This window comes from Oncorhynchus kisutch, linkage group LG20 (assembly GCF_002021735.2).
Source record: "Oncorhynchus kisutch isolate 150728-3 linkage group LG20, Okis_V2, whole genome shotgun sequence".
Classification (NCBI taxonomy): Eukaryota; Metazoa; Chordata; class Actinopteri; order Salmoniformes; family Salmonidae; genus Oncorhynchus; species Oncorhynchus kisutch.
Window position 1 is genome coordinate 45,840,295 of NC_034193.2, and position 26,311 is coordinate 45,866,605.

The 26,311-nt window shown below is 43.7% G+C and overlaps 1 protein-coding gene across 16 annotated transcripts in view; it reads left to right on the forward strand.

Moving 5' to 3' along the window:
• The window catches only part of LOC109865302 (myosin-10), a 94,133-nt gene that overhangs the window by 63,133 nt on the left and 4,689 nt on the right, over positions 1-26,311 (forward strand). For all 16 annotated transcript variants that reach the window (XR_004204408.1, XM_031798865.1, XM_031798874.1 and 13 more), the window contains 23 exons: positions 4,395-4,588; positions 4,813-4,934; positions 5,075-5,144; positions 5,284-5,444; positions 5,816-5,924; positions 6,084-6,215; positions 7,849-8,055; positions 8,321-8,458; positions 8,830-8,953; positions 9,509-9,680; positions 12,689-12,901; positions 13,179-13,323; positions 14,111-14,317; positions 14,454-14,558; positions 14,915-15,067; positions 17,634-17,882; positions 18,096-18,308; positions 18,701-18,913; positions 19,189-19,350; positions 20,296-20,513; positions 21,003-21,126; positions 21,451-21,659; positions 25,860-25,968. Coding sequence is in view for 15 of the 16 variants with exons in the window: in XM_031798865.1 (XP_031654725.1) it covers positions 4,395-4,588; positions 4,813-4,934; positions 5,075-5,144; positions 5,284-5,444; positions 5,816-5,924; positions 6,084-6,215; positions 7,849-8,055; positions 8,321-8,458; positions 8,830-8,953; positions 9,509-9,680; positions 12,689-12,901; positions 13,179-13,323; positions 14,111-14,317; positions 14,454-14,558; positions 14,915-15,067; positions 17,634-17,882; positions 18,096-18,308; positions 18,701-18,913; positions 19,189-19,350; positions 20,296-20,513; positions 21,003-21,126; positions 21,451-21,659; positions 25,860-25,968 (3,749 nt within the window). In the remaining variant the exon portion in view is untranslated. The remainder of the gene's footprint in view (positions 1-4,394; positions 4,589-4,812; positions 4,935-5,074; positions 5,145-5,283; positions 5,445-5,815; positions 5,925-6,083; positions 6,216-7,848; positions 8,056-8,320; positions 8,459-8,829; positions 8,954-9,508; positions 9,681-12,688; positions 12,902-13,178; positions 13,324-14,110; positions 14,318-14,453; positions 14,559-14,914; positions 15,068-17,633; positions 17,883-18,095; positions 18,309-18,700; positions 18,914-19,188; positions 19,351-20,295; positions 20,514-21,002; positions 21,127-21,450; positions 21,660-25,859; positions 25,969-26,311) is intronic.

Sequence of the window (26,311 nt, forward strand, 5' to 3'; positions counted from 1 at the left end):
TGCTCTACTCCTGATAGCATAAGATACTGCCTACTTAGACTGAATTGGTCTGAAAAGCCTTTATTATTGTTTTGTTCAATTCAAATTATGTAATGATTATACCATGAAGAAAATACAAACAATAATACAGGCTTTTCAGAGCAATTTAGTCCACTTTCCGGAGAGTAATTACAGTATAGGTACCTAATCATTTGGTCACGGAACCTACTTTGTATTAGATCCATTACTGAAGTGTCTGCCAATTTACTACTTGAGAATAAGGGAGACCTAATGTCTTATACAGACAGGTGTCACGCTTCATATATCACTGTTGTTGACAACACACACAGCCAAAATTATTCACAGTTATCTTCCTATTTCCGCACAATCTGTCACGGTTCCCCGCCCCAATAGGGCATAAACCAAACATTCTCCTTATTGCTACTGCTTATACACACAAATCATGTTAAAAAAACATTTGAAATTATTTTTGCTTTTCTAACTGTGAATGAGGCTCTTCTCCAGAACTTATAGGCAACCTTCTATCACCATCCACATTCCTCCTTTGTCCTTCTCCATGGACTACTTCTCTACAACCTACCATACCGTACTAGTACTCAAGCATGACACGTTATCCATACACACACACTCTACGGCCTCACGGCCACTGCGGCTGGGACTTTCGTCCCACTTACGGATCTTGCAGGGGAACACCCCCCCACTAGAGACGTATCCTACATGGAACCTACCCTACACTGTAGTGTCACCCACAGAACTTGCAGGGAACTAGCTCCACTCGGGACCTATTCGTACGGAACCTACCCGTAACCCTATATTTCTATGAATCTTGCAGAGGAACACCCCCACTTGGGACCTATACATACGGAACCTACCCTCCCCCAATATTTTACGACTGGTCGTAACACGATGGGACTACTGAATAAACTTAGGCTTTCTAGGTCCGTGTCCTATAATTCGTTCAGCCTACGACTCTCATCTCCCCAAGATGTCAGAATGAGTTGTAACATGTGTAGGAACTGTGTCTACCTTGTTTTTGGTGCCGGCTCCTGTTTCACTGATTCGGACTCTTTAGTTCGATTGTAAATCGTGGTGAATCCTGCCGACAACGCCAACTGTTAGGTTCTGAACAAGCAGAAGCTCAAACCAAGTTTATTCACCCACTGGGTCATACAGCTGCAAAGACAAAGACATGTTTATATAAGCACATATATTTATACCCTCCTACGAGGCAGAGTCATATTGACAGCCACTACACCTCTGTTGCTAGTCAGGAACTGAATTGGCTCCTCTCACTGGTGTAGTCATGGCCCTGCCTGATGCTGGAATCTTCGTGGGCATGGCAGTGTATGTGTGTGGGATTGGACTGTTCCTTCTCACTTCATCTGACCTGATCTCGGGCCGAATTCCTCGCTCCTCCCTAACCCACAACTATCCTACCTTATCAGTGACTGAAACCAGACTGTTGCCCTTTGCCTCCCTCCTTAGGAGCCATGAGATGTAACAATAACATGTTTGACAGAATGTACACTTTCTGCACTCTCGTCTCAGTCAGTAACTTTCCATAAACTTAGTTCCTATCCACCCTCCATTGACCCCAACATATACATTAATCAGTAATCAAGAAGTTCTAGTCTGGTAACATGACTAAGTATATTTCAAGCTAGAATCCAACAATAGTGACAGAATCACACATTACTTCCCAAGCGAAGTCCATTTTTTTAATCTCCTATAGGTGGTTGTAGCATAGCCTCTGAATGTCATAGAGACAAACCAAAGATATCCCATATGCATCGTAGTCACGTCTTTCCCCCGCGTTTTACAACTTGTTTCTAGCACAAACATTGCGTTATAGATCACTTTATATAATCTTTATTTTTTATTTTATTTTTTAAAGGAAAATATTAAGCTAGCAAGGGGTAGGCGTATGCTTTTAGCCATTTTCTTTAACAAAAGCCACATCAATTCGAGCCCTGGTTTTAACTTAATACACTAAGCTCTTCACTGACACAGATATTTAAGGAGTGCATGGTGTCTGTGGATAATAGACTATAATTTCATCTGTCAAACAGGTAGGCCTACTTCTTATATCTTGAATAGGAAGAAAAAGGCTCCAACACAAAGCCCTCTTGTTGTTAGTAGCCTAAAGTCAAATTAAAATGAAGATCGTTTAAATTAATTAGGCCTTCTTGAATTAGCATTTCAGCACCCATGCGCTGTCAATCTCCACAGTTGACACTTCTTTGTAATGTAAGCTATGTAAATTACTTGAAAAAGGCTTATTGTGAGGTTAGTAACTCTGATAAATAGCTTCATTATGGGCAACGAAACATTGTTTTTTATTAAAATAAATTATAGCAGTAGAAAGCTTACCTCCGGTCCTCATTCTCATCTTCACGCTCTTCCTCTCAAACTGAACAGGACATCAGTAGGGCTGCTCAGTGCACACACAAATATAGCATTTTGGGGACGAAGCTTTTGACTTGCTTCCTGAAGTGCCACCTTACACAGCACAACCATTGGTTAGGCTGCACAAAAGACTATAGGCCTACATCAACAAGAGCAGGGCTCATGATTAGGACAGCCTATCAATTGCAGTGTGTAATTCAACTCTCCCTCGCTCTCTCTCACTCTACCGCACCTGCTGTCACGACCTCTGAATGCTCGGCTATGAAAAGCCAACTGACATTTACACCTGAGGTGCTGACCTGTTGCACCCTCTATAACCACTATTATTATATGACCCTGCGGGTCATCTATGAACATTTGAACATTTTGAAGAACAATCTGGCCTTAATGGCCATGTACTTTTATAATCTCCACACAGCATAGCCAGAAGAGGACTGGCCACCCCTGGTTCCTTTCTAGGTTTCTTCCTCGGTTCCAGGTAGAACTCTTTTGGGTTCCTTGTAGAACCCTCTGTGTAAAGGGTTCTACATTGAACTCAAAAGGGTTCTGCCTGGAACCAAAAAGGGTTCTTCAAAGGGTTAGATAGCAACCTTTTTTCTATGAGTGTATGACATTGAATCAATTCCAAATGACTTGACCCTCCCCTGGACTAAATAAAAAAAAATGTAAACCCTCCCCCTGACTGAAATTGAGAAAGCATGCCCCTCCCCCATTTTCCTCAGGGTAACAATAGTGTACATTTTGACCGCTTCCTTACAGTATGGTGGAAAGGTTAAGAGCACTGGTTATTCAGTATTCCGAACCAAAGCCTATTCTCCTTTCTGGGTTTTATTCCCTTTCCAAGGCATATATTTAAGCGTAAAGGGAATTAAAGAATTGAGGCTTGACTGACGAAAGATTAATGGCATTCATTTCCCCCTTTTATTTTTTCAAAGTAGCAGAGAATTGGAACCACATGTAGTATTTGGCATTTCTCTTGGCCCGATTCTACAGTACTATAGACGTTGATACACAGCAGGTGTGACAGTGGTACAATATCTACAGCCTAAAAACTGAAAGTCTGGAACTTTGTAGGACATTCCTGGAGTTCTGTTTGCCTGAAAACCCTAGAAGCCTAATAACACAGTTGGAGGTTTGATTTTGAAGAATTACCTGTATGGACACTTGGATAAACAATTGTTAATTCATCAGCATGCCTTGTATCAAAACTATTTTATGCCACGTGTTGGAAATATGACACTTGTCAACACGCCAGCCCAGAAATAATGACACACCAAAATGAAACGAGGCATGTTGTGAATCTGAAGTTACGGATATGAAATGGCCCTGTGTGACTGACTGTCAGATTATGCTAATATGATGAAAAAAAGACAATGTGTAGGAAAGGTCCCAGGCTGTGAAATGCCTTTAGTTTCATACCAAAGAATAGGCCTTTAATTAGTTATCCTAAAAGGTTGTCACTTTGAATGACTGCTGAAAGGAGTAGTGTGGGAACATAGTGCTGAAGAAGACCTGTTTTTACCGCTAGCAACCATCCCACCCTTCATCAGCTGTACCTAGCCTGAAGAACGTTTATGAATACAGACCCTGGAACCAAGCATGTATACTGTATAGCAGTGGTTCCCAACTCCAGTCCTCCAGTACCCCCAACAGCATACATCGTTGTTGTAGCCCCGGATAAAAACGCCTGATTCAACTCATCGAGGGCTTGTTGATTACTTGGCGTGTTGAATCAGTTGTGCTTGTCCGGGGCTACAGTTTTAGGTGATCCTCTTGCCCTGTCCTTGTCCCGTCCCCACCAATCCACAGAGGCTGCCAGTCGTACCTAGAGGTCCTCATCTGTCTACACCTTCAGCTGACACACATTGCTGCTGGCTGCTGCTACTCCCAGCTTCCTCTGTCTGTCTGCCTGCCTGTCTGTCTGTCTCCAAGTCCGACCCCCCCCCCCCCTTCTAACCCCTTTCCTTCGCTCTCTCTCTCCTCGCCAGTGGACCGCATCGTGGGCTTGGACCAGGTGGCGGGCATGGCGGAGACGACGTTCGGAGCCACCTACAAGACCAAGAAGGGCATGTTCCGCACGGTGGGCCAGCTCTACAAGGAGTCCCTCACCAAGCTCATGGCCACCTTGAGGAACACCAACCCCAACTTCGTCCGCTGTATTATCCCCAACCACGAGAAGAAGGTGAGTAGTATATCCTGTCATACTTTACATGTCAGTCTAACTATACCAGGCCACCTGTTCTATACTAAAACCCACAGAAGGGGCGAGACTTGAATTGATCTCTTAACTTCAGGGTTTTCTCTGAGTATATATTGCTAGACCTTCTGTAGACATAAGGTTAATAGGTAATATTCTTTGCTTGTACACCTGTACCAGTTTTTGTATTATTTATTCATCACTGTCAGGCTGGTAAGCTGGAGCCCCATCTGGTTCTCGACCAGCTGAGGTGTAATGGAGTTCTGGAGGGAATCCGTATTTGCAGACAGGGCTTCCCCAACCGCATCGTCTTCCAGGAGTTCAGACAGAGGTAACCACGGAAACAGAACACATAACTATTGTGCTTGTGTTCTTTGTCTTCACTGTGAGCAGACTAGACTGCCCTCACTTACAGTGATCTCTGGGTATATGCCCGTGTGTTAACTCCTAAAACCTCTCTATTTATCCGAGGTACGAGATCCTGACCCCTAATGCCATACCCAAGGGCTTCATGGATGGGAAACAGGCCTGCGAGAGGATGGTAAGGGCTTCCAATGTTATCTATTAATTAACTAACACAATGAGCAAAAGTGTTGAAACTCATGAAAATATGAGTTGTGTCAATGCACCAGCCTGTTTACTTCCCTCATTTACTCGTATTCTCCTGTGTATTGTAACAGATCCGAGCGTTGGAACTGGACCCCAACCTGTTCCGTATCGGCCAGAGTAAGATATTCTTCAGGACCGGAGTCCTGGCCCACCTGGAGGAGGAAAGAGACCTGAAGATCACTGACATCATCATCTACTTCCAGTCTGTCTGCCGCGGCTACCTGGCACGCAAGTGAGTCATTAGGATTAATTATTGATTCATAACTTAATTCATATTTATATAGCCAGACTTTCCAGACTTCCAGACTTCAAATCACTTTACATAGTAAGTACCATGACTCAGCAGCCCCACTGTCTCTCCCCTATCACTCAGTCAAGTAGGTTTAAATGTCCACCTCATTACTGAGGCATGTTCATGCCCTTTGATTTCAATGCAACTCACAAAAATGGGGCATAAGTACAGATAAGTTATGAAGTTGCTAAAACTGTATAAAGTCAAAATGATACTGTATGTGTTATGTTTTGGGATACAGCTGTGGCCAAGTTAAGTAGCTAAAGTAAAGCTGTATGTGATATCAGTCTCTTAATTATGTCTCTCCTCAGGGCGTTTGCTAAGAAGCAGCAGCAGCTGAGTGCTCTGAAGGTCCTCCAGAGGAACTGTGCTGCCTACCTCAAGCTGCGCCACTGGCAGTGGTGGAGACTCTTCACCAAGGTGAGTGGGGGTTTTACTGATGGAGCGTGCCGTGAGACCACATCTACACCCTCTGTTAACAGGATGCATATGACCATTTCTCTACACCTTATCCTATTCCCTTCTTCCTTTCCTCCCTCCCCTGACCTTGATGGGACCCTCCTCCTTTTTCCCTTCCAGGTGAAACCTCTGCTCCAGGTGACCCGGCAGGAGGAGGAGATGCAGGCCAAAGACGATGAGCTGGTCAAGGTGAAGGAGAGACAGAGCAAGGTGGAGGGAGAGCTGGTGGAGATGGAGAGGAAACACCAACAGGTGAGCTACTACCTGGAGCTCTACCTGATCCCCTTACCATGGTTCTACATCTCAATTTAGCTATTCTTCTGAAGTATGCACTGCCGAAGATAAAACAACATGTGAACTTACTCCAGCCATTGTTAATGTAGTTGGCTTCCATAGTTCATGCTGTGTAATACTAGTTCGGCCACTGGGTTTGAAAGTTGAGTAGTACACTCTTAAAAGGGTTCTGCTGTTGTCCCCATAGGAGAACCATTTTTGGTTCCAAGTATAACTATTTTGGGTTCCATGTAGAACCCTCTGTGGAAAGGAGAGGTCGACCGATTTCAAGTTTTCATAACAATCGGTAATTGGCATTTTTGGACGCCGATTACATTGCACTCCACGAGGAGACTGCGTGACAGGCTGACTACCTGTTACGCTAGTGCAGCAAGGAGCCAAGGTAAGTTGCTAACTAGCATTAAACTTATTTTTATAAAAAACAATCAATCAAAAAAGCATTGTCATTACTCCAATGTACCTAACCATAAACATCAATGCCTTTCTTAAAATCAATACACAAGTATATCTTTTTAAACCTGCAAATTTAGTTAAAATAAATTAATGTTAGCAGGCATTATTAACTAGGGAAATTATGTCACTTCTCTTGCGTTCTGTGCAAGCAGAGTCAGGGTATATGCAGCAGTTTGGGCCGCCTGGCTCGTTGCGAACTGTGTGAAGACCATTTCTTCCTAACAAAGACTGTAATTAATTTGCCAGAATTTTACATTATTATGACATAACATTGAATGTTGTGCAATGTAATAGGAATATTTAGACTTAAGGATGACACCTGTTAGATAAAATACCGAACAGAAGCAGCCTCGTAAGCATTCATTCAAACAGCACTTTCCTGCGTTTGCCAGCAGCTCTTCGCAATGCTTGAAGCACAGCGCTGTTTATGACTTCAAGCCTATCAACTCCCAAGATTAGGCTGGCAATACTATAGTGCCTATAAGGTATATGAAATACAAATGGTATAGAGAAAAATAGTCCTATAATTCCTATAATAATAACTAAAACCTAAAACTTCTTAACTGGGAATATTGAAGACTCATGTTAAAAGGAACCACCAGCTTTCAGATGTTCTCATGTTCTGAGCTAGGAACTTCAACATTAGCTTTTTTACATGACACATATTGCACTTTTACTTTCTTCTCCAACACTGTGTTTTTGCACTATTTAACCAAATTGAACATCTTTCATTATTTATTTGAGACTAAATAGATTTTTATTTATGTATTATATTATATTAAATTAAAATAAAAGTGTTCAGTCAGTATTGTTGTAATTGTCATTATTCCAAATATATATATAAAAATCGTCCGGTTAATTGGTATCGGCGGTTTTTGGTCCTCCAATAATCGGCGTTGAAAAATCAGTCGACCTCTAGTGGAAAGGGTTCTACATGGAACCCAAAAGGGTTCTACCTCGAACCAAAAGGGGTTCTTCAAAGGGTTCTCCTATGGGGACAGCCAAATACCCTTTTTGGTTCTAGAGAGCACCTTTTTTGTAGACTTGAGGAGATTTGACCTTTCGACATTCTAATCGAATAACATCTAGAAAAGAAGCGTAGGTAAACTTTGCTCTCTATCTCCTGTGTCCCCCACAGCTCCTAGAGGAGAAGAATATCCTTGCAGAGCAGTTGCAGGCGGAGACGGAGCTGTTTGCCGAGGCGGAGGAGATGAGGGCCCGCCTCGCCGCTAAGAAGCAGGAGCTGGAGGAGATCCTCCACGACCTGGAGTCCAGAGTGGAGGAGGAAGAGGAGAGGAACCAGAGCATGCAGAACGAGAAGAAGAAGATGCAGTCCCACATCCAGGTCAGAGAGAGACCCATATATGCACATATGGATGCAGCATGGACAAACGCACGCGCGCACGCACACACACGCACGCGCACACACACACACACACACACACACACACACACACACACACACACACACACACAAAATCAGTTGATGAGTTAATGTTGGTTTAGATGGAATTCATTCTGAATAAAACTATTGGTAACTTCAGCATTGCAATACATATCCTTGCGCTGAAGATACTGAGTGTCTCTGTATGTCCATTGTCTATCCATAGGATCTAGAGGAGCAGTTAGATGAAGAGGAGGCAGCCAGGCAGAAGCTTCAGCTGGAGAAGGTGACAGCCGAGGCCAAGATCAAGAAGATGGAGGAGGACATTCTACTGCTGGAGGACCAGAACTCCAAGTTCCTCAAGGTCAGAGAAGAGGGCACACTTAAGACTAATTTATACATTCTGCTTCCACATCGTCCAACCATCTGCTAGGTCCTCTCGAATAAAACCAGAATAGGCATTATAGAATGTCCCCTCCTGTCCGCACCAACACTGAATGCGGAACCCTGTGCGTTTGATTGAAGCGGAAAACATAAATTAGGGATTAGACTTGTATAGAGCCCTGAAGGGTACAGGGGATAGTAGAGATGTTTAAGATTATCTTAATCTGATACAAATTATTTATTAGAAGATGCCATGAAGGGGACGCTAAAGAACCACATGCGGCTCTGAAGCCACACATTGCAGATCCCTGTTGTAGAAAACATCTCTCCTCTCCTCTCTCCACCCAACAGGAGAAGAAGTTGCTGGACGACCGTGTGGCCGAGATGACCTCCCAGCTGACGGAGGAGGAGGAGAAGGCCAAGAACCTGGGCAAGGTCAAGAACAAGCAGGAGGTGATGATGGTCGACCTGGAAGGTAAAGGCTTCACTGTGGCTCTTCCTCGATTGGTCTCCTCGATTCCTTGCTCTCTTTCTTCCTTGCTCTCTTTCTTCTTTGCGCTCTTTCTCTGCCTTCATTGGAGGAGAAGGTCCAAGGTCCTTCCTGTCAGGCATTCTTCTCCAAAGCCTTTTGATGATGCAAGGAATCCAGGAAAGACTAGTTGTGGAACTCCCTCAACATGGCAGACGTTCAACTGCATATAATAACATTAAGATAAGACTACAGACTGGATAAGATTAAGACTTCTCTGGTAGTGTGATTCTGCGTATGCATAGGAATTCCATTTCAGTTCGGACACCACAATGACTTAATGGTTTACCAAGCGGAAGAATCTGGTTACTACTGCTTAAATGGAATGTTGGAGTGGATACTTTTGAGAACTGGCCCTACATCTATTTTCCACCACCTTGTGTGTGTGTGTGTGTGTGTGTGTGTGTGTGTGTGTGTGTGTGTGTGTGTGTGTGTGTGTGTGTGTGTGTGTGTGTGTGTGTGTGTGTGTGTGTGTGTGTGTGTGTGTGTGTGTGTCAACAGAGCGACTGAAGAAGGAGGAGAAGACTCGCCAGGAGCTGGAGAAGGCCAAGAGGAAGCTAGACGCTGAGACCACGGACCTCCAGGACCAGATAGCTGAGCTGCAGGCCCAGATAGAGGAGCTCAAGATCCAGCTGGCCAAGAAGGAGGAGGAGCTACAGGCTGCTCTGTCCAGGTGAGATACTCCTCCTCCAGCCCCAAAATGGATTCTCAGGAACGTTCATGGGTTGTGTTCAGTTTGCACCATACAAGAGAAAATGTTTTGAAACGGTGAAATCGAATGAAATGGAGGATGTACCATGTGAACGCTACCTGGATCAATAAGGGGAATAGATGATGACTAGATAAGCTTTGCCCACCATGCAAGCCTGTACCGTGCATGTTGCCTGTTCCTATGGCAACCGGCCCAACCTGCCCGGCCACCACTGTGGTCCAGTAAACCATACCGGCTAAATGTGCACCCACACATATACTCCCACTTCCATTGCCTGTCCCCATAGCAACAGTCCACTCTACAGGGCCCAAGCAGTTGAGACCCAGCGGGCACACACACACACACACACACATACTTTAAAACATACCACAGTTTACTATAGAATACTACAGTACTTACTATAGAATTGTGTATTATACTGTAGAATACTATATTACACACTAGTATACCTCAATCATGTTTAGTACTTACTATAGAATGTTATAGTATACTATAGAATACTATAGTAAATACTACAGTATACTACAGACCACAAAAACAATACAGTCATGTTCACAAAAGTACTACAGTCCACAAAAAACCTACAGTAATGACTATGGTATATACACAGATTTGCAGGTGTTATAGCAGGTGCAGCAAAATGCTTATGTTACTAGTTCCACTACAGTGAAGTCTGCAAAAACAGTACAGTGAATACAATATTATTTAACCATAGTATACTATAGTATTTTTTCATATGGACACATACCCTCATGTTGGCTTTGACCTAAATATTTAAAAGCAGCCACACAGTCCAGCTGCTTAGTTGTTCAGTGGCATCGGTTCACTCTAAACTTAACTAATGCCTTCCTTAGTGCAGTGCGTGCTGGTATGCTGGCTATCAGCCTCACTAGAGTCATTTAATACACACGCACACTCTGAGGCAGATTGATAGAGATTGATGATGTGCTCCATCCAAGTCTCTCACTGCATTTTCCAACGGAAAGGAAAAGGAATCTCAGCTTGGGCATTGCAGCCATGACGGATCGTCTCACACCTCAGAGGGAATTGGTCACTGAATCTGTTTGTACTTCACAGACGTTTATTTTTAATAGCTTCTGAATAGGGCTGCTGGACTCAAGGAAAACATTACCAGATATGGCTCGAAAAATACCTGTCTCTTGGAAGAAGGAGAATGAGTGTCAACTTGCATCTAAGCATTACCTCAATTTAGCTTGATTGTTCATTTAACATTCTTTGTAATCCAAAGCCAATTCAGACCTAATTTAGTGGAGAATATTCATGAGCAACGCATTTGGTGTCACGTTCAATTAAGTCCATTTGATTAGGGAAACTGAGACCACATACTAATGAGCTCCTCCTCTGGCTGCAACAGAGGTCATTGGCATGAAGGGGAAGTCCAATCATTTAGATGTGGCGAATTCAGGTGGTGACTGTAGCGAATTCAGGTGGTGACTAGCGAGTTCAGGTGGTGACTGTAGCTAATTCAGGTGGTGACTGTAGTGAATTCAGGTGTAGACTGTAGTGAATTCAGGTGTAGACTGTAGTGAATTCAGGTGTAGACTGTAGTGAATTCAGGTGTAGACTGTAGTGAATTCAGGTGTAGACTGTAGTGAATTCAGGTGTAGACTGTAGTGAATTCAGGTGTAGACTGTAGTGAATTCAGGTGTAGGCTGTAGTGAATTCAGGTGTAGACTGTAGTGAATTCAGGTGTAGACTGTAGTGAATTCAGGTGTAGACTGTAGTGAATTCAGGTGTAGACTGTAGTGAATTCAGGTGTAGACTGTAGTGAATTCAGGTGTAGACTGTAGTGAATTCAGGTGTAGACTAGTGAATTCAGGTGTAGACTGTAGTGAATTCAGGTGTAGACTGTAGTGAAAACAGTATACCCTAAATGACCTTCTAAAATCAACACATGGTCATAGGCTAGTTGATTAAACCATTACTTAGGCTACAGTATTTCAGTTGGAATTTTATGACTGTTTATAATTGTAGGGCTATTGAATTACCATAGTCTAGACAGTTGCTATTTGACTATAATGACTCATTAGTAGCTACATTGCTATCCATGGCTTCATCAGTGTAATACCTAATTGGACATGGAGTCATTATTTGATCCTGGCAATGGGACAGGCCTCTTCAGAAGCTCTAAAGCAGGAATGTCTTAAGGAATGCAGGCAGGGCTCAGGAGTCAAATCAAAGTGTATTGGTCGGTACACAGATTTGCAGGTGTTATAGCGGGTGCAGTGAAATGCTTTTGTTACTAGCTCCAACAGTACAGTAGAATGTCTCTCAAATACAATACACATACACAAATAATGAATAATCAAAACAAGAAATGACAGAATTAGTCTAATTAACAATCCAGGGTTGGATATGTTAGAGTGAGTATGTGTCAGAATCCATAATAATTATAATAATAGTTTAATCTAGCCTAACTGCCAGCAACAACACATATTCAATCTCACTATGGCCTCGCTCGCAATGGTATTTCTACTGACAGAGAAAGGCACAGACAGACACGGTCAAGAAACTCACTGCTCAGACAAACACACACACACGGCAGGCTGACTAACACACACAGGTCCTCCATGAGCTCACCTGCTGTAAGGTCGATCACACTGCCACCCTGTGTTCACTGGGATTTTGTCACCACGCTGCAGTCTCACTTGCTAGGGCCTGTATGGTTTTGAAATTATCAGCAATTTTGGGGGATTTCGAGAATCTGCAGTGATTTCATGTACCAGTTTTGTGTACCATGGTTTTACCCAAAATTATCCGAACATTTGGACATCTCTGGTACTATAAAAGCACTGCTCAGATGAACGCCCCACAGTTAACATTATTTCTCACCTCTTCATTTAAATGGAATGTATCCTGGCATTAGCCAGCTAATCTAACGATTTCTATGTTGCTGTTTGGAATTGATTTTGGAATTGATTGGTTTGTTGTGTGTGCGTGTGTACCAGGGGTGATGACGAGGCGGCGCAGAAGAACAACGCTCTGAAAGCTGTGCGGGAGCTGCAGGCCCAGCTGTCAGAGCTGCAGGAGGACCTGGAGTCAGAGAAGGTGTCCAGGAACAAGGCGGAGAAAGTCAAGAGGGACCTCAGTGAGGAGCTGGAGGCTCTGAAGACTGAACTGGAGGACACTCTGGATACCACCGCTGCCCAGCAGGAGCTCAGGTACTGGGACACTGCTTGTCAGATGTACTGCTCTCTGCTGCGCTGATACGCTTATATGTTTACTGTAGTCCCAATATGTTTATTTTCGGTGCTTTTAGAAATGGATAAAGAACCGGTGTAGGGTCGCACTGAAAAAGTGGCACTGTCATAGTTTGGCAAAGTACCTGCGTGTGTAACTGCATGAGGGCTATGGAGAGACACAGCACCTCAGTGAGGTGTCTTTTATGGGTCTACCTTCCTTTCTAACCCCTCTCTCCTCTCCTTTCTTTCCTCTCAGGACCAAGCGAGAGCAGGAGGTGGCTGAGCTGAAGAAGGCCATCGACGAGGAGACCAAGAACCACGAGTCTCAGGTCCAGGAGATGAGACAGAGACACTCCACTGCCCTGGAGGAGCTGTCTGAGAATTTGGAGCAGGCCAAGAGGGTGGGTCTATAATCAAAGACAATACACCTGTCAATCATCTAGTAACATGTCTCATTACATGTTTAGCAGGCCTAGAGGCTAGGTCCACCATCAGACATGGCACCTGCCAACCATAACGTCGTTAGACAGTAGTAGCAACACACATGTTTAGCAGGTCAAGAGAGTGGATCTCCTCCAACGATGTATATAAACCCTAGATTGCTGATGCTATGTATTGGCCATTAAGAGGCTTTGAAGCCACTGGTCGGCCATATTGGGACTCCCCAGTAGGAGCAGTCCTCCATAGGAATGAGTGGAATTCTACAGTATTTAAATGAAATGGTACAAGGACAAATTGACATGTATTTAAGTGTTGTCATGGGGACAGTAACATTAGTACTCTCTAAAAAGTGTGGTTTTATATTTTATTTTAATTAAAAAAACATATGTTTATCTATTAATATAATATAATTGTATGCATTAAGGTGTTTCTAATAGAATACACATGGAAAAAACGAATGTAGACATTAATAAATGCATTTCTATAGCTTCTAAAATATATTTTTTACACTCCCAAGATGGAGGCACAGTGGCTTCAACACAGCATCTAATGTATATATAAATCATTGGTCGCCACCTGAGAAAATAGACCTGTCTACATAACGTCGTCTCATACAGTAGTAGCACTACACTATCACTTCTTTGCTAAGCAAGCCAAGAGGACAGGCCTATCCAACATACCCTCTGTAAAATTCTCTCATGTTCCCTATGTATACCACAACCCCTCTCCCCCCTCTTTCCGCTGCAGTTCAAGTCCAACCTGGAGAAGAACAAGTGTACCCTGGAGAGTGACAACAAGGAGCTGGTGAGCGAGGTGAAGGGGCTTCAGCAGGCCAAGACAGAGTCAGAACACAAGAGGAAGAAGATGGAGGCTCAGCTGCAGGAGTTCATGGCCCGAGCCACCGAGGGAGAGAGGGCTAAAGTAGAACTGGCCGACCGCACACACAAACTGCAGGTTAGAGGGCAAGTCAACGGACCATGCTGTCTGTCTGTCGTCATCACTATGTGTTGAAGTCCATTGGTTTATCAAAATGGGAGTGAATATGTTTTAATGTGAATATGAAGAGATATTTATTGACCTTTGTCTGTAGACGGAACTGGACACTGTCTCCGCCCTGCTGGAGGATGCTGAGAAGAAGGGAATCAAGTTGGCCAAGGATTCAGCAGGCCTGGAGAGTGCGTTACAGGACACACAGGTGAGCAGAGACTCCTTATACGTCACCAAGCCATTACATGCTCTAATAGTTGAAATCGAAGTTGGAGGTATTGTAATATGCTTTGGAAGCAATTCATTATTGGAGACACTTGTAGATAATGCTAATCTATTGTAAAAACAACTTCATATCACTGTCTTCATCCAACAAGTCTTATTGTAAGTGGTGGTTAACTACTTTTGGGTCTTTGCATTGTGTGTGTGTGTGTGTGTGTGTGTGTGTGTGTGTGTGTGTGTGTGTGTGTGTGTGTGTGTGTGTGTGTGTGTGTGTGTGTGTGTGTGTGTGTGTGTGTGTGTGTGTGTGTGTGTGTGTGTGTGTGTGTGTGTGTGTGTGTGTAGGAGCTGCTCCAAGAGGAGACTCGTCAGAAGCTGAACCTGAGCTCTCGTATCCGTCAGCTGGAGGAGGACAAGAGTACCCTGCAGGAGCAGCAGGAGGAGGACGAGGAGGCCCGCAGGAACCTGGAGAAACAACTGGCCACGCTGCAGGCTCAGGTATGTACCCCACTGGCATTCTTAATGTTTCACTGCCAATAGGACAGGGTTTCCAGCGGGGAACACCCACCGTTGATATTTACTACAGGTTGTGGTAGCTAGATTCCTTACTCACGAAATAGGTATTGGGTATAAGTTGAATACAGTGTTGGGGAGAAGTAAACTACATGTAGTTCTACTTGTAATTTAACTACATTTTGCAGTAGCTTGGTGGTAGTTGAACTAAATTCACATCTAGGTAGTGTTGTCAGTAGTTAGGCAATAAATGTTTTATTTTTCAGCATCAGACCTGCCTAATTCTCTCTTGGAACATCATTTGTTTAATAGGCTAAATAACACATTCTGTTAGCATATGACCCCAAAGTGATCTATTCTTGCAAAAAGTAGTTTGGATATAGTTGTCATGGAAATTACCACCAGGGACACCTGAATTCAATCTTAAATGAATCATTTTTATTAACAGCAAGCTGGATAGGTCACAGTCAAACTAAATTACCGGTCTGAAGTGAGCTCTGTCAAGGCAGTCCCGTTAGATCTCTTATATACTGCTTACACAGACAAGTTATGATTTAGATTATTCATAATGAATTCATCATTTATGCATGTGACAGACCAATACCTCACGAGGCTTCTTCTCTCCAAGCTGAGACCTTGAAACTGAGATATCCCTTTCCGTTCTCAAAACAATGTTCTGGGCGTACTGCCAAATTGCATATACTGATAGTGAGGGTTCCTCCCAGGCACAATGAATCAGTCACTTGCATGAACCCAGTCAAATTGGTTATTAGAAAAGCACAAACATAAAATGTTCCTTCACATAGTGAACTACAGTGCCTTGCGAAAGTATTCACCCCCTTGGCATTTTTCCTATTTTGTTGCCTTACAACCTGGAATTAAAATATATATTTTGGGGGTTTGTATCATTTGATTAACACAACATGCCTACCACTTTGAAGATGCAACATATTTTTATTGTGAAACAAACAAGAAATAAGACAAAAAAACACAAAACTTGAGCGTGCATAACTAAGAACCCCCCCAAAGTCAATACTTTGTAGAGCCACCTTTTGCAGGAATTACAGCTGCAAGTCTCTTGGGATATGTCTCTATAAGCTTGGCACATCTAGCCACTGGGATTTTTGCCCATTCTTCAAGGCAAAACTGCTCCAGCTCCTTCAAGTTGGATGGGTTCCTGCTGGTGTACAGCAATCTTTAAGTCATACCACAGATTCTCAATTGGATTGAGGTTTGGGCTTTGACTAGACAATGTCCCTGTATTTAGCGCCATCATTCCTTAAATTATGACCAATTTCCCAGTCCCTGCCGATGAAAAATATCCCCTCAGCATGATGCTGCCACCATCATGCTTCACTGTTGGGATGATATTCTCGGGGTGATGGGCAGTGTTAGGTTTGTGCCAGACATAGCGTTTTCCTTGATGGCCAAAAAGCTCAATTTTAGTCTCATCTGACCAGAGTACCTTCTTCCATATTTGGGGAGTCTCCCACATGCCTTATTTTTTTCTTTAAGCAATGGCTTTTTTCTGGCCACTTTTCCGTAAAGCTCAGCTCTGTGGAGTGTACGGCTTAAAGTGGTCCTATGGACAGATATTCCAGTCTCCGCTGTGGAGCTTTGCAGTTCCTTCAGGGTTGTCTTTGGTCTCTTTGTTGCTTCTCTGATTAATGCTCTCCATGCCTGGTCTGTGAGTTTTGGTGGGTGGCAGGTTTGTTGTACTGCCATATTATTTCTATTTTTTAATAATGGATTTAATGTTGCTCTGTGGGATGTTCAAAGTTTCTGATATTTTTTTATAACCCAACCCTGATCTGTACTTCCCCACAACTTCGTCCCTGACCTGTTTGGAGAGCTCCTTGGTCTTCATGGTACCGCTTGCTTGGTGGTGCACCTTGCTTAGTGGTTTTGCAGACTCTAGGGCCTTTCAGAACAGGTTTATATATACTGAGATTATGTGATACTTAGATTGCACACAGGTGGACTTTATTTAACTAAATATGTGACTTCTGAAGGTAATTGGTTGCACCAGATCTTATTTAGGGGCTTCATAGCAAAAGGAGGGAATACATACAGTATGCACGCACCACTTTTCTGTTTTTTTTTCAAATTTTTTTAAAAACAAGCTAAAAAAAAAAATCTTCACTTCACCAATTTGGACTATTTTGTGTATGTCCATTACATGAATTCCAAATAAAAATCAATTTGAATTACAGGTTGTAATGCAACAAATTAGGAAAAACGCCAAGGGTGTGAATACTTTTGCAAGGCACTGTACTTTTTTAAAGTCACTTTAGTTAAGGAAACTATATTTGTCTTAAGGGTAGCTTTAACGTAGCTTAGCTTCTTTCAATGTGAAGTAATTGGTAGCTTGGTAAAATATATTTTCATAGTAGCTTCCCCAACACTAAGATCAGTAATGTGTGTTTTTTTTAAAGACCACTGTCATTTTCTGTATATCAAATGCTCACTCACAAAGCTGTGACCCTTATTTCCTCATGTAAGAACCACAGAAAAAGTATATAATATGAACACCATTGTCTTCTCTATCTAGCTGTTTGAGTCTAGGAAGAAGCTGGATGAGGACGTGGGGACCCTGGAGTCTCTGGAGGAGGTGAAGAGGAAGCTACAGAAGGACATGGAGCTGACCAGCCAGCGGCTGGAGGAGAAAGCCGCCGCCTTTGACAAGATGGAGAAAACCAAAACCCGCCTGCAGCAGGAGCTGGACGACCTCATGGTGGACCTGGACCACCAGAGGACCATTGTCTCCAACCTGGAGAAGAAGCAGAAGAAGTTTGACCAGGTATCATATCATCTCGCTTCCTTTTCTCCCTCCTCTCACCTTTGCTTATCTCCTTCTCCCCTCTCTGCAAAATAAAAGTAGACCTGCCATTAATGAAGAAATGGCTGAGTTTTTGTGATTTCTTGATTCCAATGATTGCCTTCGTTAACATAACTTACCAGTAAGACATTGCTTGCCATCCTTCTTCATCACTATCTTCTCCCTCTATATTAGCTCCTGGCTGAGGAGAAGACCATTTCTGCCCGCTATGCTGAGGAGCGTGACAAGGCCGAGGCTGAGGCCAGGGAGAAGGAGACCAAGGCTCTGTCTATGGCCCGGGCTCTGGACGAGGCCCTGGAGGCCAAGGAGGAGTTTGAGAGGCTCAACAAGCAGCTGAGGACTGAGATGGAGGACCTGATGAGCTCCAAGGACGACGTGGGCAAGAGCGTACGTAGTTTAAACCCCCCGTACAGGAGCTGAAGGTTCTCAAATACCTTATACATCCCAGTCCTAAGCCTTGACTTGGCTAGGCTCATCCAATGAGGATTGATAGAACCAAAACCAAGATTCCTCCAATATGGCCACCAATCCACCCACCACAGAATGAGTGAGAATGACTGTGTTACAGGAGCTGGTAGTGTTTCCTAAATGTTGTTGGAGACCTTACATACAGAAGCCTTCTGTAAATTACTTCATTTTAAAATAACGCTGTCCACCCACCTCAGATTTTTGCTTTGAGTGAGAATTTGTTTGACTAATCCTATGGGATGGCTTCCCATAGTAAGACCCAGAAAAGAGATGTTGCTGCTAACAGTCTCTCCACGTCCCCCTGTGTGTAGGTCCATGAGCTGGAGAAGTCGAAGCGCACCCTGGAGCAGCAGGTGGAGGAGATGAGGACCCAGCTGGAGGAGCTGGAGGACGAGCTGCAGGCCACAGAGGACGGCAAGCTGCGTCTGGAGGTCAACATGCAGGCCATGAAGGCCCAGTTCGACAGGGACCTGCAGGCCAGAGACGAACAGAACGAGGAGAAGAAGAGGACACTGGTCAAACAGGTACAGAGACGAGCAGAGAGGACTCTTTTTGGGGAGTAACATTCAGACCTCTTAAGAGAAACTCAGCTGATTTAGCTAGTCCAACAGTTCGGAGAAAATAATCACCATGTTATTATATGGTCAAAAACTTTAACTTATGGACTCATTGTGTACTTCCCATCCATCTTCACCCTAACTGTTATTGCATCCGAGCAAGCTAGAACCCAAACTTCACTAGGTTTCATCACTTACTTGGTGTTTTCAACCCTCTGTAATATCTTGTTGTCTGACCCAAGGTTCGTGAGATGGAGGCAGAGCTGGAGGATGAGAGGAAGCAGAGAGCCCTGGCTGTGGCAGCTAAGAAGAAGCTGGAAATGGACCTCAAGGACCTGGAGGGGCAAATAGAAGCATCCAACAAGGCCAGAGATGAAGCCATCAAACAGCTCAGAAAACTACAGGTTAGACTTCATACAGGATTTGTGTTTGCTTGTTCATTCTCAAGTTGTGCTGAGCTATTATGTAGTATTATGCAGTTGAAGTCGGAAGTTTACATACACCTTAGCCAACTACATTTAAACTCGGTTTTTCACAATTCCTGACATTTAATCAGAGTAAAAGTTCACAAAGTAGATGTCCTAACCGACTTGCCAAAACTATAGTTTGTTAACAAGACATTTGTGGAGTGGTTGAAAAACTAGTTTTAATGACTCCAACCTAAGTGTATGTAAACTTCCGATTTCAACTGTAGATTATAAATATTGTTGCAAAATTCTGGTAACTTTTCCAAAATTCCAAGAATCTTCCAACCAGGAATTCTGGGAATTTTGGGAAAGTTAGCAGAATTTTGCAACCCTACAAAGTCTATCTTTTTTGCCTGATTAATTAGGAACTCCTGGTTGTCTGATTTCTGATAATCAGCAATATTATTTTTTACACCTGTATCCTTTTATCAATAAAATGGACTGGCAGCCTCTTCAGGTATGGTATCTGTGCTTGTCTGTCCACTGTGTAGTCAGCTTTAATGTATCCTAGATTAGAATATGTCCAGGACTACCAACGTCTGTATTTAGATGACATCCCTGATGCTCTAAACTCATTTGTAGCTTCCCCGCTGGCCTTACACTATTATATTCAGTATAGGGTTGGGGTCAGTTCCATTTCAATTATGGAAGAAAAACTGAATTTCAAACATTTTCTCACAGGCAGCCCAATTATGGGCAACAGATTGATCTGATTGGTCAAAAGACCAATTAGTGGCAAACAATATCAGAATTGGGCTGCCTGTGTAAATGCTGCCATAGAGGAGTATTGAGGAAAATCTCATTTGAAATGGAGTTGACCCCTAACCCTGTACTGTTGCCCCAGACCAGTCTTACTCTTTGCCTTGCTGCTGCCCCCTGCAGGCCCAGATGAAGGACTACCAGAGGGAGCTGGAGGAGGCCAGAGCATCCCGTGATGAGATCTTTGCACAGTCTAAAGAGAACGAGAAGAAACTAAAGGGCCTGGAAGCTGAGATCCTACAGCTGCAGGAGGACCTGGCGGCTTCAGAGAGGGCCCGTAGACACGCTGAGCAGGAGAGAGACGAGTTGGCCGACGAGATCTCAAATAGTGCCTCTGGAAAGTGAGTAGCTGCATTTCGCTGATTAATGATCAAATTCAAGCATGATATTTTTACAGATTTAATGGTGCAATATGCCGAAATCGCTGGTTGCTAACATTGTAACAGTTCACCTAATTTCAGTTTCTGTGACAAAACAAGCAATGTATCATTGTACCATCTAAACCGCTATGAAATATATTTTCAATAACCCAAAATCTTGTATTTTCAGCTGTTTGAAGCTGGTGTACAAAACTGAACGTAAAAGACGTAAAAACGAAACTTAAGAACGGGAAGCATAGAAATAGCACACATAGAACAGATCTACCGCTTCTTAGACTTGCTTTCAATGAGAATGACAGATCTATAACTCACATTCCTATCTGAATTTGGTCAGCTCACCCAAAAAGTTACATACTGCTGCTTTAAATGGGCCAGCAGCCTTCCCCCCCTGATTTCTATGCTCTGTTCTGTACCAACCACATCACCGAATCATGAATTTGTTTGTGTCAGGTCGGCCCTGCTAGATGAGAAGAGGAGGCTTGAGGCCCGCATCTCGCAGCTGGAGGAGGAACTAGAGGAGGAACAGAGCAACATGGAGCTGCTCAACGACCGCTTCCGCAAGACCACCATGCAGGTACAGTACAACTCTGACATTGTCAAACACGTACACAGCTCATGAAGGTACAGAACAGGTAAAACTCTCCTTAAACCGCCATTGTCTCTTGATGTTTTGAGGAGGAGATCGGACAAGAGGAAAGTACTTTTGAAATTCATTCATACACAGAGACGATTCCTGGACCATAGAATGTAGTCTCTCTATGGTCTGGAGAGTAGCCTATAATAAACTGCACTAACAAGTAGCACACCAGACTACTTCCTGGGACCCACAACTAACGGTTTTATATAGAGATGGACAAAGAGTGACCCTCTATCCCTTTATTCCCATTTCTCTCCCAAGGTGGATATCCTGAACACTGAGCTGGCTGGGGAGCGCAGTGCGGCCCAGAAGAGTGAGAACGCTCGTCAAGGAATGGAGAGGCAGAACAAGGAGCTGAAGGCCAAGCTGGGAGAGCTGGAGGGGGCAGTCAAGTCCAAGTTCAAGGCTGCCATCACCGCCCTGGAGGCCAAGATACTGCAGCTGGAGGAGCAACTGGAGCAGGAGGCCAAGTAAGAAGCCTTCTATATACTGTACTAAATAGACATCATAATGGGGGTCAGAGTTTAAAGATGGGAGGTTACCTAGAATTAAATGTAGGCTTCAATAGGTGGACTCTAGCTCATATACTCATTGTAATAATTTACCCATACTCAATAGACCACTAGAGGTAAGAGTTTCACCTAACCACATATCTATAATCAGATTACAAACTACTCCAAATCTGGACCTTTAAAGGCCCAGTGCAGTCAAAAATGTGATCTTCCTATGCTGTGTATATATATTTCCACACTAGGAGGTTGGAATAATACTGTGAAATTGTGAAAATTATGATAATGCCCTTCAAGACAGCTTGAAGTTTCAGCCCATTTTGGTGGGATGGAGTTTTGCCTGCCTGGTGTCATCACCATATGGTAAATTAGTTAATAGACCAATAAGAAAGAGTACCAAACTTTTCTGCCAATAACAACAACAACAAAAAGTTTTCCCCTGACAGTCCTAGCAAAATTCTTGCTTGAGAAATTGCTCTTTGCTAAGAAGCTATTTTGTTTTTGTTTTGACCATTTTAATTGAAAATAATCACAGTGAGGTACTTCATTGTTACCCAGAAATGATCTGATATTGAGATATATATGACTTCATTGGACATTAGGGGGACATTAGGGGGTTGAAAACATACAGTACCGTTCAAACACACTACTTGCCTAGAGAGTTTTCAGCTATACTTTTGGTGGCTGTTTTATTTACCACCACAGACAAATGCTGGCACTAAGACCACACTCAGTCAGCTGTATAAGGAAATAAGCAAACAGAAAACCACTCACCCAACGGTGACGCTCCTAGTGGCCGGAGACTTTAATGCAGTGAAACTTAAATCAGTTCTACCAAATTTCTATCAACATGTTAAATGTGCAACCAGAGGGGAAAAAATTAAAGATCACCTGTACTCCACAGAGACACGTACAAAGCTCTCCCTAGCCCTCCATTTGGTAAATCTGACCACAACTCTATCCTCCTGATTCCTGGTTACAGGCAAAAATTAAAGCAGGAAGTACCAGTGACTCAGTCTGTAAAAAAGTGGTCAGATGAAGCAGATGCTAAACTACAGGACTGTTTTGCTAGCACAGACTGGAACATGTTCCGGGATTCTTCCGATGGCATTGAGGAGTACACCACATCAGTCACTGGCTTTATCAATAAGTGCATCGAGGATATCATCCCCACAGTGACTGTACGTACATACCCCAACCAGAAGCCATGGATTACAGGCAACATTCGCACTGAGCTAAAGGGTAGAGCTGCCGCTTTCAAGGTGCGGGACTCTAACCCGGAAGCTTACAAGAAGTCCTGCGACGAACCATCAAACAGGCAAAGCGTAAATACGGGGCTGAGATTGAATCATACTACACCGGCTCTGACGCTCGTCTTATGTGGCAGGGCTTGCAAACTATTACAGACTACAAAGGGAAGCACAGCCGCGAGCTGCCCAGTGACACGACCTACCAGACGAGCTAAATCACTTCTATGCTCGCTTTGAGGCAAGCAACACTGAGGCATGCATGAGAGCATCAGCTGTTCCGGACGACTGTGTGATCACGCCGACGTGAGTAAGACCTTTAAACAGGTTGACATACACAAGGCTGCAGGGCCAGACGGATTACCAGGACGTGTGCCCCTGGGCATGTGCTGACCAACTGGCAAGTGTCTTCACTGACATTTTCAACATGTCCCTGATTGAGTCTGTAATACCAACATGTTTCAAGCAGACCACCATAGTCCCTGTGCCTAAGAACACAAAGACAACCTGCCTAAATTACTACAGACCCGTAGCACTCACTCACGCTTTGAAAGGCTGGTAATGGCTCACATCAACACCATTATCCCAGAAACCCTAGACCCACTCCAATTTGCATACCGCCCCAACAGATCCACAGATGATACAATCTCTATTGCATTCCACATTGCCCTTTCCCACCTGGACAAAAGGAACGCTTATGTGAGAATGCTCAGCGTTCAACAACATAGTACCCTCAAAGCTCATCATTAAGCTAAGGATCCTGGGACTAAACACCTCCCTCTACAACTGGATCCTGGACTTCCTGACGGGCCGCCCCCAGGTGGTGCATGGCCAGGCACAACTCCAACACCATCATTAAGTTTGCAGACGACACAACACAGTGGCGTGATCACCGACAATGACGAGACAGCCTATAGTGATAAGGTCAGAGACCTGGCCGGGTGGTGCCAGAATAACAACCTCTCTCTCAACATAACCAAGACTAAGGAGATGATTGTGGACTACAGGAAAAGGAGGACCGGGCACACCCCCATTCTCATCGACAGGGCTGTAGTGGAGCAGGTTGAGAGCTTCAAGTTCCTTGGTGTCCACATCAACAACAAACTAGAATGGTCTAAACACACCAAGACAGTTGTGAAGAGGGCACGGCAAAGCCTATTCCCCCTCAGGAAACTAAAAAGATTTGGCATGGGTCCTGAGATCCTCAAAAGGTTCCACAGCTGCAACATCGAGAGCATCCTGACCGGTTGCATCACTGCCTGTACGGCAATTGCTCGGCCTCTTACCGCTAGGCACTACAGAGGGTGGTGCGTACGGCCCAGTACATCACTGGGGCTAAACTGCCTGCAATCCAAGACCTCTACACCAGGCGGTGCCAGAGGAAGGCACTAAAAATTGTCAAAGTCCCCAGCCACCCCAGTCATAAACTGTTCCCTCTACTACCGCATAAAAAGTGGTACCAGAGTGCCAAGTCTAGGACAAAAAGGCTTCTCAACAGTTTTTACCCCAAGCCATAAGACTCCTGAACAGGTAATCAAATGGTTACCCAGACTATTTGCATTGTTTCACTCTAAGGTTGTATTCGGCGCACGTGACAAATAAACTTTGATTTGATTTGAAAAGTTTGGGGTCACTTAGACATTTCCTTGTTGTGTTTCCTTGTTGTCTCCTTCAAACTTTGCTTTCGTCAAAGATTCCTCCATTTGCAGCAATTACAGACTTGCAGACCTTTGGCATTCCAGTTGTCAATTTGTTTCCTGAAGCACCTCCCACAAGTTGGATTGGCTTGATGGGCACTTCTTACGTACCATACTGTCAAGCTGCTCCCACAACAGCTCAATAGGGTTGATATCCGGTGACTGTGCTCTGCCACTCCATTATAAAACAACATTATAGCATGACGTTGCAAAATGGAGTGATAGCCTTCCTTCTTCAAGATCCGTTTTACCCTGTACAAATCTTACACTTTACCACCAACAAAGCACCCCCAGATCATCACATTGCCTCCCCATGCTTGACAGATGGCGTATGGCTTTTTTCCCCCAACTCTGCCTAGAAGGACAGCATCCCAGACTTTCCTCTTCACTGTTGACGTTGAGACTAGTGTTTTGTGGGTACTATTTAATGAAGTTGCCAGTTGAGGACTTGTGAGTTGTCTCTTTCCCAAACTAGACACTCTAATGTACTTGTCCTCTTGCTCTGTTGTGCACCGGGGCCTCCCACTCCAATTCCTATTTTGGTTAGAGCCCGTTTGCGCTGTTCTGTGAAGGGAATAGTACACAGTGTTGTATGAGATCTTCAGTTTCTTGGCAATTTCTTGCATGGAATAGCCTTCGTTTCTCAGAACAAGAATAGACTGGCGAGTTTCAGAAGAAAGTTCTTTGTTTCTGGCCATTTTGAGGCTGTAATCGAACCCACAAATACTGATGCTCCAGGTACTCAATTAAAGAAGGCCAGTTTTATTGCTTCTTTAATCAGAACAACAGTTTTCAGCAGTTTTCAGCTGTGCAAAAGGGTTTTCTAATGATCAATTAGCCTTTTAAAATTATAAACTTGGATTAGCTCACACAACGTGCCATTGGAACACAGGAGTGATGGTTGCTGATAATGGGTCTCTGTACGCCTCTGTAGATATTCCATAAAAAATGTTTCCATCTACAATAGTCATTTACAACATGAACAATGTCTACACTGTATTTCTGATCAATTTGAGGTTATTTAATGGACAAAAAATGAGTTTTTCTTTCAAAAACAAGGAAATGTCTAAGTGATCCCCAAACTTTTGAATGGTAGTGTATGAGGTTGCCTAATGTGGAGTCTTTTACTACATCCTGATGCAAATGTATGTCCCCATTAGATATGAGTCAGGGACACTATTTACACACTTTCCCGTTATCACTCTTTTTCCTCTCAGGGAGAGGGCAGCAGCCAATAAGATCGTCCGACGCACGGAGAAGAAGCTGAAAGAGGTGGTGATTCAGGTGGAGGACGAGCGTCGCCATGCCGACCAGTACAAGGAACAGGTGAGTGGTCGTTTTGGGTCCACAGTGAACTTGAAACCGTCTGTTCTGACATTTAGAATGGGTGAGTTAAAGGCCATGGATGCCAGGTTAGCTACTAATTCACTATAATCAGTCTATAATCATAATCTTCTGTAGCTTTGGTTCTCTCTCTCTCTCTCCTATTCCCACTCACTCTCTTCTGTAGCTTTGGTTCTCTCTCTCTCCTATTCCCACCCACACTCTTCTGTAGCTTTGGTTCTCTCTCTCTCCTATTCCCACCCACTCTCTTCTGTAGCTTTGGTTCTCTCTCTCTCCTATTCCCACCCACTCTCTTCTGTAGCTTTGGTTCTCTCTCTCTCTCCTA